General features: G+C 39.4%; 1 protein-coding gene across 7 annotated transcripts in view; it reads left to right on the forward strand.

Annotated features, from left to right (window-relative positions):
- PPM1B (protein phosphatase, Mg2+/Mn2+ dependent 1B) overlaps positions 1-20653 on the forward strand; it is a 61233-nt gene that overhangs the window by 30031 nt on the left and 10549 nt on the right. For 5 of the 7 annotated variants that reach the window (XM_069009743.1, XM_069009740.1, XM_069009745.1 and 2 more), the window contains exons 3-5: positions 9484-10347; positions 12247-12364; positions 18168-18279. In XM_069009743.1, the coding sequence (XP_068865844.1) occupies positions 9502-10347; positions 12247-12364; positions 18168-18279 (1076 nt within the window). In that variant the 5' untranslated portion in view covers positions 9484-9501. The remainder of the gene's footprint in view (positions 1-9483; positions 10348-12246; positions 12365-18167; positions 18280-20653) is intronic. The other 2 variants (XM_069009747.1, XM_069009746.1) reach the window with 1 other exon arrangement.

Genomic DNA, 20653 nt, shown 5'->3' on the forward strand with positions numbered 1-20653 from the left:
TATTTATTTGCATTTACATCTTTAATATCTAGTACAGCATTTTTTCTTTTGAAATGTCATTCCTTTTTTATAGCTGAAGCACATGTGCTTTGTAACAGGAAACTCTGGCACTGTTTCTTTTCCACAGCACTGACTTATTAGAAATGACTAGCCTGTTGAGTGAATCCTTCTGAGGAAGAGACATTTTACAGTACACTTTTATGACCTAAGCCCAAAAGATTTATGTTGGACCATTCTTATATTATGAAAAGATACATTATTGCCTTTGGGACTATTGGCCATCAAGGTGGTATTAGTTTAGTTCTGATGTTTTTTATGAAGCTGACATGTGATGTGAAAATGATTTTATAGTATCTAAAAAAATTTTTATTATGGCTTTTAGACCTTTGTAATCTAATTATGTGCTGGTTGCTGTCATGGTTTAACCCTAGCCAGCAACTAAGCACCGCACAGCTGCTTGCTCATTCCACGTCCTCCCTTCCCAAAGGGATGGGAAAGAGAACCATAAAAATGAGAAAATTCATGGGTTGAGACACAGACTTTTTAATGGGATAGGGAAGGAAAAAAAAGGAATTAAAATATGTAAAACAAGTGATGCACAGTGTAATTGCTCACCACTTGCCAACCCAGTGTGAGCAGTAGCCCCTGGCCAGCTTTCTCTCCAGTTTATACATTGAGCATGGTGTCATATATTTTGGAGTATCTCTTTGGCCAGTTTGGGCCAGCTGTTATGGCTGTGTCTCCTCCCAGCTTCTTGTGTCACTCCAGCCTTCTCCATCGGCAGGATACAAGAAGCAGAAAAGTCCTTGACTTAGTATAAACACTACATAGCATGCTGATATTTTTAATTGTTGCTATCAACATTTTTCTCGTACTGTATCCAGCCCACAACTCTATACCAGCTTTTAGGAAGAAAATTAATAAACTCTATCCCACCTGAAAGCAGGACTATATCCACCCCTTAGTCTATACCATTTGCATCCTACACAGGTCCCACACTTTACAGTACATCCCAAGTAATCACTATGACCTTTCCTGTATTTTGATATGTACACAGATATATCGTTCCCATAGTATACAGGCCATCCCTCCAAAATGTTTGTTGAGTTTTAGTCCATGACTTTGGGCTTCATCTGTCATAGTAGTCCTTCAGGGCAGGAGAGAATGTGTGTAGCATTTGATTGTTTTATGCTGAAGCCAGCACTAGTTCCACCACTGTTGCGCTTGTCTGGTTCTATCATCAAAGTTCATTCTTCATTAATCTGGGTAATTCTATTACAATACCCTTGATATAGCATTTAACAACTGTAGCAGTGATGACCTACAATATTTTATAGCAAATAACATAATACAGTTCAAATCATTCACTGTTCTTACCCAGAATCAAATCCCCTTGAGGTACGCATCGGACTCCCCCATCCTTCTGCATTACCCACCAAGTGCACCTAGATCCCTGAGCAAATGCAATCCTGTGGATGATCTCTGGATCTCCTGTTCAGGTCCTTTGACCTTCCTTTATTTTGTGGCAAAACCAGTTTTCAGAAGGATTTGAACTATTTTTTCCCTCTCCCAAAATCTTCTGTTGCTGTATTGCCTCACACAATATTGTTATGAACGTATTAGGTGTTCTAGAGCTTTGCCTTGTTTCAGTACTGTTTAGATCAGTCCGTGGCTAATAGTAGGTCTGTGTTTCCACCCCTGGAATAGTCGATTCCAGGTGTACTGGGTGGGCCTGCACTCTATTGCCAGTGGCTTGAGAAAACTCCATTAGCAGTATCAGTTGTGGCATACTGCTTGGCTGCCTCTGACTCCAGCTTGTACTGAAGTTCCAGCAGGTCTGGCACAGCTGGACTTGGAGGTGGTGTGGCTTCATTCAGGCCGTGACAGTCTCCTGTTAGTCTGTACTGGCCATATGGGTCTGTAGGAGAGTGAGTGAATTCTTCTGATCCCTCCTTGGCTCTCCATTTGATAATTCAACTTATGGATGGTATCAGGGTGTTTTGGTTGGTGTGGTAATGCTGCCAGTGCACTGTTGTGATGGCACCTGTTGTTCTTTGATCCTCAGCAGTCCCACACCAGAAGTGTCCTCCAGGAGATGGGGCAAGGTAGACAGCTGTTTAATTTCTACTGCCTCCAAGACAGCTCTACCAAAAGCCCAGCAGTACCTTTTGGGTCCTTGAACTACTCCTGAGACAGTCTAGGCAAAGGATGCAGTGGAGTCTCAGGGCCAGTCACAATGGAGTGCTTTTGCCACTTGCTCCCAGTCAGGCTCACTTTGGCCTCCCTCAAAATTAGCTGTTGGGATTACCCTGTCACTCCAGAAACACAGATGGTGCCTGCCCCAGTGCAGCAGTGTTTGCTAGAGCCTTCGACTCCTGTGGGTCTGCTCTGCAAGGTCATCCAATCCACACAGTCCGTTAATCCAGTTGTTTCTTTCCTCCACCTGCCTGGAGGCAGGGCCCCTCTAGTCCTTGCTGTAGTATTCATGATTCACTTCTTATAAATGTGAATCAGAAGCCCCTTGAAGATCAGGAGTAAGAGCAGCCCCTCTAGTCTGTCTGGGGAACTGCCCACTATAGTCTGGAGCAGCAATGTCCTACAATAATCCCTTCTTTTGATTGTTTTTCCTTGCAATTTCCCTACTTACGCCTCTAGGGTCAAGGCAGATTTTTCCATCCCACTTCCTTGTGTCCTCTCTGTGGTCACACAGGTAAAACCACCGAGTGACCTGTGCTGTCAATGCTTACTCTCTCAGTAGTTGGGACACTGGTCCATACAGGTGGGGAATAGGGTGCATCTGCCTTCCTTGTCCTCAGCCAAGATACAGGCCTATAGTGAGGAAGAGGCATTTTGTTTATATTATTTGAGTTGGTCAATTTGTTCACCATTTGTCCCTCTCCATCTTTCCAGGTCATTACTGCCAATGAGTTGGCGTGTAACGGTGGTGCATCCCATACAGTCTTCCACCACATGGGTCATGTACACTTGGCTTTGTCTGGGTCTTTGGATAACTGCTCGTTGTCCAAATCATCATAAATCTCTTCCAGCATGGCTAATTGCCTCAGATACTGGATGCCTCTATCCATGATGGTCGACTTGCCTGGGTGGCATAACATCTTCCTTGAAGGAATACCTTTCCTTTATACCTGACAGGAGTCACTTCCAGAGGCTGAGGGCTTGTGCCCCTTTTCCAGTTGCTTTGTTAATGCCCTCTTCTGTAGAGTGGAATCCCAGCTGCTTAGTTTCTCTACCCTCTAATTGCAGGATATTGGCCCTGTTACTCACGCATTGGAGCAGCCAGGTGATGCCCTTGCCTGGATGATGGCTGAAATCTTTTTGCGTATGTTGCAGCTCACTCAGGGATAGGGATCAGATGGTTAACTATGTCTTTTATGCTTTTTGCCTCTCCCCCCACTTCTTCTCATGATAGCCTTGCTGCTTCATCCCTCACTAAATGAGCTCACCTCCATATATCTCTCTCCTTTTGTATAGCAGGGGCTGATACAGGCACGAGTTGGTGCTTTGGTTACACCACAGTGCTTATCACTGGGGTTGTAGTAGCCCCTGTGCCATCATTTTACCATCGCATACAGAGGCCTTTTTTGGCCCTCAAGGGCACTGTATAGTATTGAACATGGCTCAGTAGGCCTAGGCCAGGCCGCAGCACGTTGCTGTGGGTTTTGTCTCTCTGGAGTTGCCAGGGTGGCAGCATAGTTTTTCCAAATATTTAACTAGTCTTTCCAGATTTTGCATCTGTTCAGGGCTGAAGTTCCAAAGCACTGGAGGTGCCCACTGTTCTAGGCACTTGCCTGTACTATCCCATACACCCTGCCACTTACCACTGTCCAACCTCAGGGCAAATCCCTGGGTGGCATTCTGAAATAGTTGTAGATCCTTAAACAAGACCTCAAAGACATAGCAATAGGAATGCTAGTTTGAACATCCCAAGGATATTAAAAATTCCCAAGTGCTGTTTTAATTAGCCTGGAGGAGAAAGGGAAGATGAAGGGAGGTACCAGTCTCCCCCATGGATTAGGTCTCTGAGGAGAAGAGGTAAAAGTTGTAATTTTTAGTAGTTTCCTATAGATGGCTCCCAAAGTATGGAGATGTCAGCAGTGCTGAGTACAAATACCAGATCAGTTTCATGACCGGCAATTCTGTCATATTGTAAGCCAATGTTACAGAGTGCAGCAACATAACCTTAGCTCAGGTCCCATGGGTGACAAACAGCACGGGGGGCAAAATATACGAGTGAAGTATTATATAATGCAGCTTCAGGAACAACGACACCAACCTTGAGAGCAAATACATCACCATGGTGACCAGTGACTAAACTAATATGAGTACTTATAACAAATTTCTTCTGATACGTTCTAGTCAGATTGGTCATTATCTTAACCCATTATGCCCTATGTTGGGCACCAAAAACAACTGTCATGGTTCAACCCCATCCAGCAACTATGTACCACACTGCTCACTCACTACCCTGACCCAGTCAGATGGAAGAGACAGTCAGAAGAATAAAAGTGAGAAAACTCATGTGTTGCAATAAAAACAGTTTAATGGGACAGAAGAGAAAGAAAATTGTAATAATAAAAGAATTAAAATATACGAAACAAGTGAGGAACAATGTGGGTGCCCATCACTCACCGACCAATGCCCAGCCAGTTCCCAAGAAGTAGCCCTGGCCAGCTTTCCTCACTGTTTATATATTAAGCATGATGTCATATAGTATGGAATATCCCTTTGGCCAGTTTGGGCCAGCTGTCCTGGGTGTGTCCCTCACAACTTGTGCCCCTCCTGCTTTCTCGCTGGCAGGGTATGAGAGCTGTCAGGTCCTTGACTTAGTATAGTTAACAGTACTTAGCAACAACTAAAAACCTCAGTGTGTTACCAGCATTATTCTCATACTCTGTCAAAACCACAGCTCTATACCAGCTACTAGGAAGACAATTAGCTCTATCCCAGCTCAAGTCAGCACAGCTCTGGCCTTTATGACAGCCATCAAGTAAAATATTTCTGCCTGTTAGATATAAATAGAAATAGAAAGGAGCATGCTTTTCCCTTAAAGTAGCTGCCTATTTCCCCTTTATGATACAGTAGAAAATCATTAATGTCTATACCTGAGCAAGAACCATGTGTCAGCTTTTAAGTAGATCTTTGGAGAAAATCAGTAGGTGTGGTTGTTTGTCTTTTAAATGCAGACACAAGCTTGTGCACGGATCTGATTTTAAGGCTCTTTACTGTATGGCTGATCTAATACCAAAGAGTCTTCACTGTGTAGCTGGGACAGAAAGGATATTGATCACGAATTTTTCTTGCATGTCAGAGGACATGACTTTTGCTTTCATGCCTCTATACCTCAAAAGGTTAGATGTCTTTGGTTTCCTGAGCCTGAATTGTTGCCTATATTGCCTGTATATGAGATAAGTACCTCATGTAGGAATTGACTCAGGTAGAAAGCATTAGAGAAAAATTTAGGTTGGAACTTCAGAGAAGTAAGGCTTGGGTTAGATTTTTGCTCTGGGAAAGGAATGTCAGCTTTTGTTAGAGACTTGTTGCCCTAAACTCTCTTGGAAATGACTCAGCTAATCATGTAAGGCTAGAGATGAACAGTGTGCACTAGGGAGGCAGCTGGAGCCTGTGCTTTAGCAGTGTCCTGCTCAGATTCAGCTTCTCTGTTGCCAGAGAGGGGCAAAGACCAGTAATTTCTTCCTATAAAGTAATTTCTTCTCTGTAAAGGCATTCCAAATGCCTTTGAGCCTTGGTGATTACTGGTCCTTGCAAGGCAATAGATTTTTTAAAAAACTTGATTATTATTATTTTATTCTTCCAGAAGTTGGAAAGACTACCAGGAGAAGAGAATCCTAGGGTTTCATTTTTGATCTGAGTAATATATAGTGTCTTAAAGAATAGTCTGTGGAGCATGGACAAGAACTACGGCCTTCTCCATTTCCAAGAAAATTTTGGGAATTACAGTAGACATGGTCTTCCTGATTTTCAAAGTTTCAACTAATAATCTTATGTGGGGTAAATGTTTTTACCACAAGGAAATTAATATGTTTTCTCAAACCAATCTGTTATGCAATTAAATTTCATACAAAAATGGGATCTATGGAAAGTAAATCTCAAAACTGAAGGGTGTACTGAATTTTTGAGTTTATGCTGATACAAGCCATAACTGAATTACTGGTTTGCAGGTGGGTGCTTCGTCTGCTCCTCTGCTGACTGTGTTTTATCTTGAGACTAAATCTTGCTCTACAAAGCATGTTTGGGGCTTAATGCCTTAACGCCCTCAAGAGATGTTGAGATGGTTTGACTAATAGGAAGTGTGATGAAGTGTTCATTAAAAACTTGAGCAGTGGAAGGGTGTTCATGCTTAAAATATGTGATATGAGGGCATGGTCAGTTAGCTCGAGGGCAGGCCTTAACAGTAGACGGATCTTGGTAGGCTGGACCTACCAAGGTCTGATGGTAACCTCAGGAGCTATAATCAAGTCATGTACCTGGAGTAAAGTAACCTTGTCCCTCTATACAGCCCAGGTGATGATGGTCTAGGAATGACCTTTGCCGAAAAGAACCGTGGAACGGGTCCTGGTGGAGAACCAGGGCAAATGAGTTGAACATTTGAGAGCAGTGTGTCTGTAGTGAGGGAAGTTTTGCACATATTGGAAAAGGTGTGTCCAGCACCTAGGGACAAGTGATGGTTTTCCTCTGTTTGGAAGTCGTGAGGCTGCATCTGGAATACAGTGTGGACTGCTCACCTCCCAGTACAAGAAAGGCACGACATGGAGGAGCAAGCTGAGCAGAGAACCATTCTGTTACTGAGGGGCTGGAGCATGTGGTGTGTGAGGAGAGGTGAGATATGAGTTTCTCCAGTGTGGAGGAGAAAAGGCCAAGCTGTCTTCCAACACTGTCATGGAAGGGATAGAGAAGGTAGTGCTGTGTTCTTCCTGGAGATGTGTGATGAAAGCTGAAGAGGCAAAGGATGCAAGTTGATTCCTAGACTTACTGACTGCAGGTCAATCTCTACATCCTTTATTTGCAGTATTAAATGGGATATTTAGAATATTAAGAATATAATCTTGAATAGTGTGATTTCCTTTTTTTTTCTGGTCCTGAGTTGTAAAAAAGTGAAGCTACTTATGAAGTAGGTAAAACTAAGGTGTGACACATGCATTTGGTGGGTTTTTTTTGAAGTGTGTTTTATTTTACATATATAAACATATTACATACATAAACACAACACTGAGCTCGCAGGCCTTTGCAGTTACATAGGTTTTGATCTCTTTCCTCGCTCAGTCACATGATTTTTCCACATCTGTGATTTTAAGCATGTAGGGACATACTTAAAGGAATCCCATAGAAGGTCTGAAGTATTGGAGGATATCTGTTACTTGGCAGTATTTCAGTCCTGTACAACAGTTTTACTGGTAAGAAAACTGTTTACTGTTTTGTGTGCTTTTAAATAGTTTTATATTGTGTGTAATTTGTGAATAAGTGATCATAAGCTGTTAGAATCCTTTCACAAGTCTCCTTGACTGATGTTAGTTGTACTATTAAACTATGTGGAACTTGTTCAGCTCTTAACTGAGAACATTGGTTGCTGAGAACTCTGGTTTGTGGTGGTATGTTGCACTGCCTTGCTTGGCTTTTGTGATACCCTCTGACATAGATTAATTAGTTTGTTTTCAAAGCAAAATCAGATGTTTTGAGAGAAAGGGTTGGGAAAAGTTTTGATTACGTATCTCAGTGATGGATACACATTGTGTGTCCTTCCCACCCATTCACAGTGTTGCAAAAACCTGCTGAGCAAGCTGTTGGGGCCTCTGTAATAGTGGGGATCCTCAGCACTGCATGGAGATCATTGTAGCAGAGAAGGTAGCGTGAAGTTTGGTTTATCTGTGTGTAGTCCTGTGTATCCTTCATATGTGTTTAGATGAGGGAAATGGCAGAAGTAAGGATTAATTAACCTCTTCCTGGCCTGGTAACAAGTTCTTAAACTAGAACTAGATTATCATGACTCTGTAGACTTGGTAGGTACTACTGTATCAGAGACTAGTGACTGCTTGGGATCAGTCATGGCAGAATTCTTACCAGTTCTTTTTGGATGAAATTTGCTGTAATTCAAGGATTTCATAGGGTGATGACTTTTAGCATGGACTGAGTTTCTGAGGTCTGTGGATTAAAGAATGCGTTCTCTGCTGACTTCTTAAAGGGCAAGGTAGCTTTTCAGGTCTATGTGAGACACCTGAGTCTAGTACAGGAGAGGAATTCAGAAGTCCTCTAAAGCTTCAGTGTAGATTATTCTCATTTTACCTGTGAGCTTGCTCTCTGGAGATGGTCTCCAAATACTGAAGAACTTCTAACTTTCTGTAGATTATTTACTTCCCTTAGCTCATATCTCTTGTAATTGAATAAATTTTAACATCAAGATCTTTGAACTTAAAATGCCATGTAAGCACATGAAAGTCTTCTAGGGAGGACTGATAGTTGAGGTTGAGAAGCCTGGGGAGATTTTATAGAGGCTTTTAAGTATCTAGAGATAGCATACAAGAAGGCTAGAGAAGGACTATTGGCCCAGTGTAGTGATAGGACAAGGGTAATGGCTTCAAACTGTAAGAGGGTAGGTTTGGATTAATGATAAAAAAGAAATTCTTTACTGTGAGGGTGAGGCACTGGAACAGGTTGCCCAGAGAGGGCGTGGATGCCCCATCCCTGGAAGTGTTCCAGGCCAGGTTGGATGGGCCTTTGTGCAGTCTGGTCTAGTGGAAGGTGTCCTTGCCCATGGCAAGGGGGGTTGGAAGCAGATGATCTTTAAAGTTTTTTTCCAATCCAAACCAGTCTGTGATTCCATAGTAAATATTGAATGTTGTTTTATGAAGGACCAAGTATAATTTGTTAAGAGATTCCTGTGAGAGGTTTTCTTGTATTTAATTGGGAATTACTGCCTTGGTTCCTTTGGCAGATGGTGTGTATTCCCCTATGGTCACAATTTTGCCATGCTTTACAAGAATAGAGAAGTAGCATGGTACATGCAAAGCTAGTGAGACCAGTCCATTCTTATTTATGAACATGAATTGATTTTCCTCATGCCACAGTAAAACTGGAAAGAGAGTAGGAGTGATATAGTTGTTGTTTTTCCATCACAAATTAGTCTCTGCAGAGGATGACAAAATCAGCAGGGCTGCAAAGGTATGTGAACTACTCTGCCTTCATATGGAGATCATTTAATTTTGATGAAGTAGCTCTTCAAAAAAGACAGCACCCCACCAAAAAACCACTAAAAATGCAAACAGAGGTTTGTAAATTCACACTTCATTTGTGTCATGTATGAATTATTTTTTCCTCCAATATAGTTGACTTTTGCATGTGTGCATGGCTTTATCACTTGTTTTATAAAGAAGAAACACAGGAAGCGGACAACAAAGCTTATATGCAACGGTGGCTTTATAAATAAGACTTCTTTTCTCTGTTTTCCAGATTCAATATTGCATAAACATGGGTGCATTTTTGGATAAACCAAAAACTGAAAAACATAATGCTCATGGTGCAGGGAATGGCTTGCGTTACGGCCTCAGCAGTATGCAGGGATGGAGAGTGGAAATGGAAGATGCTCACACAGCTGTTGTAGGTATTCCCCATGGCTTAGAGGACTGGTCCTTTTTTGCAGTCTATGATGGTCATGCGGGATCTCGTGTTGCAAATTACTGCTCCACGCACTTATTAGAACACATCACTAACAATGAAGACTTTAGGGCGACAGAAAAACCTGGATCTGCTCTTGAACCTTCAGTGGAAAATGTCAAGAGTGGAATCAGAACTGGCTTTTTGAAAATTGATGAGTATATGCGCAATTTCTCAGACCTCAGAAATGGCATGGACAGAAGTGGCTCAACAGCAGTGGGAGTTATGATTTCACCTGAGCATGTGTACTTTATCAACTGTGGTGATTCGCGTGCTGTTCTCTATAGGAATGGACAAGTCTGTTTTTCAACACAGGATCACAAACCTTGCAACCCGAGGGAGAAAGAGCGAATCCAGAATGCAGGAGGCAGTGTAATGATTCAGCGTGTTAATGGCTCATTGGCAGTTTCTCGAGCTCTGGGGGACTATGACTACAAATGTGTTGATGGTAAAGGCCCTACAGAACAACTTGTTTCTCCAGAGCCTGAGGTGTGTGAAATTTTAAGGGCAGAAGAAGACGAGTTTATCATCCTGGCTTGTGATGGAATCTGGGATGTAATGAGCAATGAAGAGCTCTGTGAATTTGTAAAGTCTAGACTTGAAGTATCAGATGACCTGGAAACAGTGTGCAATTGGGTAGTGGACACTTGTTTACATAAGGTATGTAACTGTTTTCTCCAAACAGCTGTTCTAAAATTATCTTCTGGTTAGATGAGTACAGTGTTAGCAGTTGTTCCTGGCCTACTGTTCCTTTTCTTCAGCTTCTTTTCCTTAAAGTTCTGTACCCATTTGACTGTATATCCTTGCTGAAGAATATACAGCCTCAACCTATATGCTTGGAATGGTAATAGCAATTGCAAAAATAAACGCTGGGGTTTTTTTTCCTCAAGTAATGCTTGCATGTGGTTCCAGCTCTAAACTTTGATTCTAAATACAAAATTGTAAAATTAATCTATTTTGAGCAAGGGACTCTGTGGATTTTTTTGTTCCTTGAAGTTGGGTAGCGTTTGTATCCTTTGTGTAAAACCAGTGTTGGCACCATCTCCTCTTCAAGGTGTTGTTTGTCTGTCATCTGAAGTGGTGCCCTCAGCTCATTGTAGCTTAGATGGGGTAACACTACCTTTGCATCTGAGCTTGCTTCCACTCCTCAAATTTAGTTTGTTTGGAGCAACTACTGATTGGTCTACATATGTTAAATAGGTATTCTAGTTCCAACGTTCCCTGAAAAGTGCAACTCCTGCTAGTACAAACAGAGTTCCTTTGTTAGGCCACAGACTAAACGTGCAATTTTAAAGAAAATACTAAAATTCACAGTTGTAACTCTAAAGGGTAAGTTGTGTGTTTTTTCCAGAAACAGGGTTGTATTCCAGCATGTACCATACAGTGTATGATTGGTTTAAATGCTGTGGCTTTTCTGACCAAGAGCTCAACCAGCCTTGTTAAAGGGTGATCACTCTGAGATACTTCCAGGAAAACTGAGCGCTGACCGCGTGTTTGTTTTCCAAAGTCAGATTCTGGATCCCTGTAACAATACTGGAATGTTGTCTTATGTCTTCAGGCTGTGATTGTACCATGTAATACTAAGCGATAGATGTCATCATATGCTTGGTACAAAAGGGAATGTAGGCTAACTCCTAAGTAGTATTTCTGAAGGAATTCATTCTAATGTCAAATTCTTAATTGCTTCAGGAGAAGGATTTGTTGTGATAGATGGTTAGAACTATCCAGTAGCTTGGGTTTACACAGCAACAATATGCAGTGACTAATGGCACTTAAAATTCTACACAAAAAGTAAAGTTGATTTGATTTTCAAACCAGTAGTTTAAATTATGGTTCTGCTGTATCCCCTTGTAAGAGACTCAGAATTGTGGTTTTGAATTTGGCTGTGAACTATAATTTTGAAAATGAAACATGAGCAAGAAAGTGCTATCAGAGTATGCTAGTAAAGAACTGCCATTAAAATTAGTATCTAAAAAAGCCATTGGGTGATATTTCTGAGCACATGATAGTCTGTAAGGTCAGCTTGGCTATAAAAGCATTTATGTTTTATACTTGCTTCAAGGTGCTTTGTGACACAGGTGCATTCTGATAAACAGACCTGTAATGTGTGTAATGGCTTAAATGAATGCCCTGCAACTAAAACAAATTGGTTGCTTGAGCTAAGCTATTCTAATAGTATTGGAGAGTGTTCTGCATGTCATTTTGCAACAGGAGTTGTTTTACAATTTGGCTTAAGGTAACATTACACAGCTATCTGATTTCTGACCTGTTTTATTGATACTATTTTTAAATGGTTGACATGTAGATTAGTCCATCAATTATTTAAACTTCAATACTAAGAGTATATACAGTCAAAATTAGTGGAATTACTCCAGTGAGCAGTGTAGTTGGGGCACTTAGGGCTTCTTACTGATCAAAATACAGGGGTTTTTCAGGGTTTCTTTTTGTCCCAGGTTTATCTGTAGTACTGTATTTGGAAAAAGTAGAGATGTGATTAGAGTAGAAAAATGAAGAATAAGACTAAAGATACTAACTTCTCTTATTTTTTTTGTCACATAGGGGAGTCGTGATAACATGAGTATTGTATTAGTTTGTTTTTCAAATGCTCCTAAGGTCTCAGATGAGGCAGTGAAAAAAGATGCCGAGTTGGATAAGTACTTGGAATCACGGGTTGAAGGTAAGAAATCCATTTAGTTCACTAGACAGTAAACAAGTCATAGTTTGATTGTGATAGGGAACACAGTAGTGTCATAATTATCTTGAGCATGAAAACAAAAGCCATAAAAGAGATTATGCCACTTTATGTTGGGTTAAATTTAGGCCTGGTTATAACTCTGAACTGTTGTCTGTCAGGAAGAATGTTTTAGGCCATGTGCTTAGCTAATCCTGGTATTCTGCAAACATTTTCTTCATGTGAGCTGTAAGTTTTTACTGCTGTCTTCATAGGTTAAAATGCAACTACTGACCTTGCAGAGTGTTAGCTCAGTAAGTTGTGATCTTGCTGATGTCCTGCTTATGAAATACTAGAAGTGATATCTGTACTATTCTTCTCTTCTTCTGTGCAAGTTTTTGACAAAAAGTAAAAGCTGTATTGGGTTTTTGTGTCCATGTCCCAGTAAGTAGTTGATGTAGCCACCTGAATTTTAATCTGTATGTATGACAGTTTTTCGGGTACAAGTTATCTCTGAGCATGCAGCTGTTGTGTGTGGTGTCTTTTCCTTGTGTTTAAATGGACTAAATTGAAATGGGTTGTATATTTGTAATTTCTGGTGAGGTTAGAGAGCGCTAGTGGTCACTTCAAATACTAACTCTAGGCCTGTTTCTTGGAATTTGGCTTACATCCCAGGCTTCCTAGATGACACTAGTTAAGATAAATACCTGTTATCTTCTGTGTCAGAGTAGCGTACATGAGCTGTTAATAGGCTCTGGGAGAGAGCCAGGAGCAGTTGCCTTCACTGGCAGCAGTCAGGTGTGCACAGTGGTTACAGGTTAGTATTCCCAGCTTCTTGGTGGCTTCTCTCTGTTAGCAAATAGGTGAAAAATACGTGGAACTGCAGCAGATTTTATTGCTTTTATAAGTGAATGTTAGGATTAATAGAAAAGCTGTCAATTTGTGATCAGAGTGACTGGATTAACTAATCTCTTAACTGATTAATTTATCACAGTTAACTAAATAATAAACATACAAAAAAAAAAGTTAAGAGTTTGTAGTCTAAACTGATGTGGAGTTATTCCAAGTGTAACTTAAAATGATTGTTTAGCTTAAGTACTTCAGAGAAATTAATTGCTCCAAAGCTTGAACTTCTGTTTCTTCAGCTCTTCATTTTTTTTTTTCCCTGCCTGAGTTCCTTGTGTTCTGCTAATCAGTCAGAGTTCAAGGCCTGTAAATGGCAAGTATTTAGCAAGAAATGACAGCATATTTAAGGTAATTCTGACAAGACATGGAGAAAGAAAATTAAACAGACTGCAGAAGAACTTGAAATATTTGTCTGATTTTTAACAATCTTTGCATTCATAAATTCTGTGAAATTTTAATTTTGACACAGTCTCCTTAATTAATAGATAAAAGAAGTTGTGGAACTGCAATATACCTTACACATGTGCCTTGACTATTATTAGTTCAGAAATGGTAAAAGCCTTAGCAAAATGTTTCAAACCACTAAGCAGCATGAGGAAAATGGTTGAGAAATATGTTGGAATTTTTAAAAACAGTATCTGATTTAAAGGTTTAAGTAGGAAGCAGGAATACTTTTGATTTAAAAACAAAAAAGCCCCATGGGGGCAAGAGTATGATCTGAAGTGTTGGAGTTGGGAAAAGTTTAGGAAGGTGGGAGTTTCTTTTTGGTTAGAAGAATACAACTGCCTTAATCAGTTTTGCATTCATCTTTTGACTTAGTGTAGAAAACAGTGCCTAAAAGAGTTGTGCCTGAAAGGTTTAAACTGTCTTTATTTCTAAAAACGTAAAGCCTGATAGATATGTTGTGACATTGATGGTATGGATTTGTTTAAAATACCTTTCTAGGGAATGACTGTTCCTTTCCAAAAGCAAATACTGGTGTTTGAACACAATTAAGTTAACAAGAACAATGTTTTTTAAAATTTGTTAATGGGTTAACAGCTCACAAGTTATATGCAGTTGGCTGATAGCCAGTAACAATTTTATTTGTACCTGTCGTAAAAACATTCTGAAAAAAATAAGCTTGTCTGTGAACTACCAAGCTGCAAAGATAGATGTCAAGAATGTAAACTATGAGTTCTCTTGGATACTCTCCTGTTTCACTAAGTGACTAATATAAATCAGGGCAACATTAGAACTTAGTGTAAAATCCTTTGGGACTTCCTGAAGCAATTTTAGTGTGATCACTGGTGTTTGTTCTTAGTGAATATACACTGTTCTGTTTCTGTTCTCTTCTGGACCTTAAATTTCAAGCTGACTCTACTAACCCATCAAGCCTTTTAGGCAACAGAGTTTTTTTCCACTGCTATACTTGGGCATTTTAAGCTCTGTCTCGGGGAGAAATGCAGTGTTTAAGACATGGATTTTTTTTGATTTAAAAAAAGTAAAAAAAAAAAAAAAATTAAAAAAAAATGCAAAGCAGTTTTTACATTTGCTCGTGTAACATTTTTACTCTATCGTTGTACATTCCTAAGTGGAATGCTGAGATTTTGTGTAGTTGTATAATGTGTTGAGTTAGTAGTTCCATAAGGTCTTTCCAGGGTTCTTAAAAGAGAATTGTTGTCTTAATAGAGAGATTTTTTTTTTTTTTGTATTTTAACAGATTTATTAAAAAGCAAACTCAGCAAGTCATAGTTTACAGGGATTTCTAGTGGAAGAGCTATATACCAATGCTCTTTAGCTAGTTTGGGTTTTGAGGTTGACAGAATGTGGGTAACTGCATTCCAAAGCTGCCACTTGTAGAGTATACTGAAATACTTAATGAAGTTAAGCTTGTGCTTGAGTCATTTCTGACTCTGAGCACAGCCCTGCTTCTGGTTTGAGTCATTTAATTGGTCCATCTCCGAAGTACATAGAGCCATCAGAATGGTTTGGGTTGGAGGGGACCTTAAAGATCATCTAGTTCCAACACCACTGCCATGGGCACCTTCTACAGGTGTTTTGGACAGTAGTGAGGTTATGCTAGGTCACTCTTTTCTTACTGCTCCTTGCAAATACTACTTTCTGCTCTCTGCTTTTCAGAGACCCAAAGTTTGGTCCCATGAAGAGAAAACTAGGCACAGAAGTCAATTCAGTTCTCTGATGTTTCAGTTTATTTGAAAGGATGTATCAGAATTGCAGTTAATAATAGACAAACCACAGAACCCCATAAAACCCAAAAAACACCCTACAAATCATAAATAGGGGCACATAATCTGTGTAGGCTTAAACAGTCTTACTAGTTAATCCACTGAGTTGGATGATACATTTTATATATGTGGAATATATACTGTATATAAAACTGATTTGTCATAATGGATAGCTGGGCATCAAAGGAGGTGCTGGAACATGGAGAACTTGTAATGCTGTCTGGGTGAGGACTTGCATTATATAAAACTGAAGTAAAATGTTACCTGAATTTTCAAAATGCCTATCAGTGAGTTAAGTGTTAGCCTTAGTGAAAAGTGTTTTAGGAGTAAAGTACTAGACCTTGTAGTGAACTGCCATGAATATACATATATAATAATATCAGGAATTATTCTTTAAGTGTCTGAGTTATGTTAGCAATGCAAAGTGAACTGTAGCAGTTATTCTTAACATCATAGAGATGAAGGTGAGAACTTTGTAAGTGCCCATAAATCTTGTTTTTGAAAATAATTTGGTTTCTTTCTCTGGTGGCCTTTGTCAAGCACATCCACAGTGTGTATCTGCCAACTGATGTGTAATGGAAACAGGTCATGCTTGCTCACTTGCTTTATTCTCGATTTTCTATTAGGAAGCTTTGGTTTTTTTTAAAGAGAGGGAACAGGTTCTAGATGAAATTATTCACTCTAATACCAGGAAAAGAAAAAGATAATGATTAGTTCAGCCAGAATTCTTGTTTTGCCACCTTCTAGAAATGAAGAGAAGATGCTCATGGTTCAGTTCAGCACTCCCTGGGAAGTTATTATACAGTGTAACATAAATGTTTCTAGTACCAAGAAACATAGAGCAATCTTTAGCTGTAATTGCTTTCATTCCTTTTAAAGAAGATATAAAACCCTTATGTGTGCAATTAATATTTGGAAATTGCTTGCTTTTGTAGTCTTTCTTCTTATTAATTCTTGCTATTTGTCTACTTTTCCTATGTATAGAGCCAGATGCGCTCTTGGTATAAAAAGTGTATATTCATAAGATACATTTCCTGTCAAATATATCAGCAAAATTATATTGTAGCAGTACAATTACTTCTAACTAAGTAGAACTGTACAAAAGGATGCAATGTATAAGAGGAGTTTTAGCTAATTTGTGTATGTGTGGAAGAAGTGATCAAAATCCTAAGATTAAGGCATACTTATTCAGCTGTCATTTCCTTTGCTAGCCATGATCCATCCTTGATGGATGGATGGATGGATGGATGGATGATCATACACATCAAGTTTCATGGAACAGTCTTTAATCACTTCTAGTAATAGAGCACCTATCTTAATCTTTGCAAAGATTGTATATTGCTGGCTTAAAGTTGAGACTTAGAAGCATAATAGTGCCTTATTTGTTACAAGGTACTATAATTAATTCTACAAGTGATTGCTTCGTGGGGGCATTACTACTGATCTGCCTCATGCAAAGTGAGCAAGTACCTGGCCAAGCACTTTGTTGATCTTGGTAGTCCTAAGAGAAGCCTAAATATCACTTGCTTCCTAAGTAAGTGATAGACAGCAAGAAAGGTTTAAATACTAGGAAACTTGGGATGAGGGATTTAAAGTACCAGTGGTATGCTTTTCTACTAACTTAAGAAACTCATAAATGCAGGTTCCAAGTCACTTATCCAGAATATAATCAATTGTAGGAAAATTAAAGTATTTGTTTATCCATCTTTGGATAGTAGCCAAGGTACAGAATGACTGAAGTTTTTTAGGATGGTACTTGAGAGGATTATTCTTAATTCTTCTGGTTTGTGGCTCAAAGGTGTTTTTATCTGGAACAGTATCTACAGAAATGGCACTCTGCTCCTTAATTTAGTTGATTTTCAGAAAAAAACCTCCTCTCTTAAGCCTTTTTATGCCGTGGTAGTGGTTGATGAGTAGAGGCTGATGAGTGGAAGCTGGTAGTATTGCACCTGTGTGAGTGTATACACAGATACTACGTGTGCATCTTAACAGCAACCCTGGTGAAAGAGAGCATGTGAAGATTTACTTGAGTTTAGGCAGTTCTTTTCCAAGGTAGAAGAACTTAGTAGTGCTGGGCTTGACTTGTGTTATATGTCAGCTTTGAAATGGAATACCGTGTTTTTAATTATTATTAATATAAGTATATTTAATTATTCCTCATCCGTCCCGTATTCTCTTTTGGCCATTTGAGTGCTAATATTATCTATCCATTATATATCCTCCTGATTGCATGATGGTCAGAGTGTTTATGCACTGGAGATTCAGGCCTTTGAGGATACAAGGTGTTAGAAGGAAGCGTGACAGAATCCCCGGGAAGCACTGGCTTTATGGCATGTAACATGTTGCACTGCAACAGGAAGCTAACTGAAACAGACTCCCAGCTGCTCTCTTTTTCAGAGAGAACAGGCTGCTATCTCCAGGGTATTTCATTCAGTTCACAGTCTGCTTCTGATTTTCTCTTAAAGAGTAAGGCTTGACTCATACTGGAAAGACAGACCATGAATTTAAGCTCTGTTCCACCATGCAAAGGCTGCTAACCTAAAATGTAAAGAATGTTTTCCTGTTTACATGTAACTTTTTCATAATGCCTCTGTTAAAAAGTGATAGTATCTTATATTTCAGTGTCTTAGCCAATGGGTGGTATTAACTCAGGACTTCTTCTGTTTTTAAATTAGAAATTATGGAAAAATCGGGTGAAGAAGGAATGCCTGATCTTGCTCATGTTATTCGTATTTTAACTGCAGAGAATATCCCTAATTTACCACCAGGAGGTGGTTTAGCTGGCAAGTGAGTACAGTACTGGAATTTCTTGAACTGTTAAATTCACTGAAACTCTTTCATTTTAATGTTTTAGAGTTTTCTTACTGTAATAGCTATAATCAAATCAAGTTTTTGTATTTGAAGCTAGTTTACCTTTTGCAGTATATAAACATTTGTGTTGCTGTCCCCATTTCAGAATGGTAAAGAGGAAATGCATTAATTATATTCTAGTACATAACATACTAATTTATTATTTCCATATGGCCATTTCAGAAAATTAAAATATATGTATTCTTGACTTTTTACTGCTTTACATTTATTAAGAGCTGTCAAACAACATGAATATCAAAATTCTGGGAGATCACTTTTCCTCATGTCATGTTTTCCCAACCACTTAATGTCCATTATAAGTTTGGGACAGTAGTTATTTGCTCAGAAAACATTCTCATAAGAAAATTGTTTTTATTTGTTTAGTCTGAAACTGAATGGTAGATAAACAAGAATATTGAACTAGAGTATGCATCTTAAAACTTAACAGGATTAAACCTTCAGGAATTACATTGGTTTCCTGGTGAACCCAATGGTTCTAGCACCTATAACTAGCAACCTATAACTTAAGGATTTTAACGAAAAGAATTTAGAATTGCATAAACAATTGTTAATCTGGAATTCCCCAGACAGCAATACTCATTATTGTTCCCTGGCATAAAGCATGTTGTTTCGGTAATATTTGTATTTTACAAAATATGAAGTCCTGTCCTCTGAGCATTTGTGTGTGTCTGTACATCTGTTTTCATTGCATGTACTTGTTAATGAGCACTGTTTGCCATGATTATATCTTTCTAGCCTTGGAAGTATCTGTACATTCTGGGCCTTCTTTTCCACTTGTGTGCATTCCAGGCATTCAGAGAAGTTTTGGTGTGCCTGTTCTTGGTGCCTCCCAACTGCTGTGTTTTGTTGTTTTGCTCATTAGTAACTGCATGATGTACTGCTGCACTATTCTGGACCCTTGACGTATAAATTCTGTTTAAATTTGTTGTGATTCAGGTTCCATTTTTCATGGACTTGGTTCAGAATTTGCATTTTGGTGCCTTTCTCTTCATCTTGACTTTTAAAGTCCCCTGACTTCAGGGGTGTGCCTGCAGTTTCTTTCAAGAGAATATTATACAGTATTAAGTAACTTGTTCTTGGTCTCCAAACTTGGGACAAAGGCAGTGACATAAGTAAGTTTGTTTTACTTGCAGGAAATTAATGGAAGTCTTGGAAAAAGTACTACTGCACAGCCCAAACCCACATACTGTGTAACTTAAAACTTTTGTCCTAACAAGAGAATATTCTTTTTCTTGAGATCATTATCCTGGGATGTTACCAGGTCATGAAGAAGTTACACTTTGTCCTTGTGTTTGAACTCCAAGACCTGCCTCAAAGGGGTTGTGAAAAATCTTGTCTGTGGCTGACATCCATGGTTTTAGCACCAGTTAAAGTTGCTCCAAATTTTTAGTATGTCTGAGCTGGAGAAATGCAATACAATGTTACTGTGACTAGAGTGTGTTTGCGAACCTTAGGAGCCCCTGAAGTAGCTCCACTTACATTGGCACTGTGTACTTCCTTCCTTCAAGCTTCTCACTTGTGTAGAAGCCCCTGCTGGCCCGTTCTTTGAGACAGGAGATGTACAGGTGTCAACTCTGCTGTGGTCAGTTGATGGTGCTGTTTTATCCTTTAAAATCTTACTCTCCAAGGACACTTTTTCTGGCTTGACTCCAATCCCCTTGTGATTTCAATTGCTGCCTCAAAATTGGTTGTTTGTTGCTGCAGTAAACAAAAGTCCTGAGCTACCCTGGTACTTGGGCCTTTAGTAGTTCCACTCAAGATCTTGCTCCTGAGTTTTCCCATCAAAGAAAACCACAGAGAAGTACACTGTTGAAAGAAAGAAAGAAAAATGAAAAAAGAAGACTGGATAGTTCCGAAGGACCTGACTTTCATGTCTATTTAAACCCACTGTAGTGGCTATCTCTTGCTTCTGTGGCTGTCTTGCTTGGACTGTTTAAGCATTTTCTGTTACATTGGGAGTGCCTTTGCTTTATGTAGTACAGACATTTAGTCAGAATTGTGCCATTGGTCTATCACTAAGTGTGGAACGAAATGGAGAGAACCCCTTCGTGTATCATCAGCAAAAAGATTCAGTTTCTTTTGTCCAGGAAGATATTCCATCAATGCCAATGGATCCTCTACTACTTCAGATATGCAGCCTTTCCAGATTTCTTAAATATTATCAGAAGGAGCCTCATCAAACTTGTAGCATCCTCAGTATTCTGGGGCAGAAAGTTCTGTTGCATCGAGAGCCATGACTGTGTATTGGAGACATTTGCAGCTGTCTTCAGCTGATGCCTTTGTGCTCTTT

This window comes from Aphelocoma coerulescens, chromosome 3 (assembly GCF_041296385.1).
Source record: "Aphelocoma coerulescens isolate FSJ_1873_10779 chromosome 3, UR_Acoe_1.0, whole genome shotgun sequence".
NCBI classification, from domain to species: domain Eukaryota; kingdom Metazoa; phylum Chordata; class Aves; order Passeriformes; family Corvidae; genus Aphelocoma; species Aphelocoma coerulescens.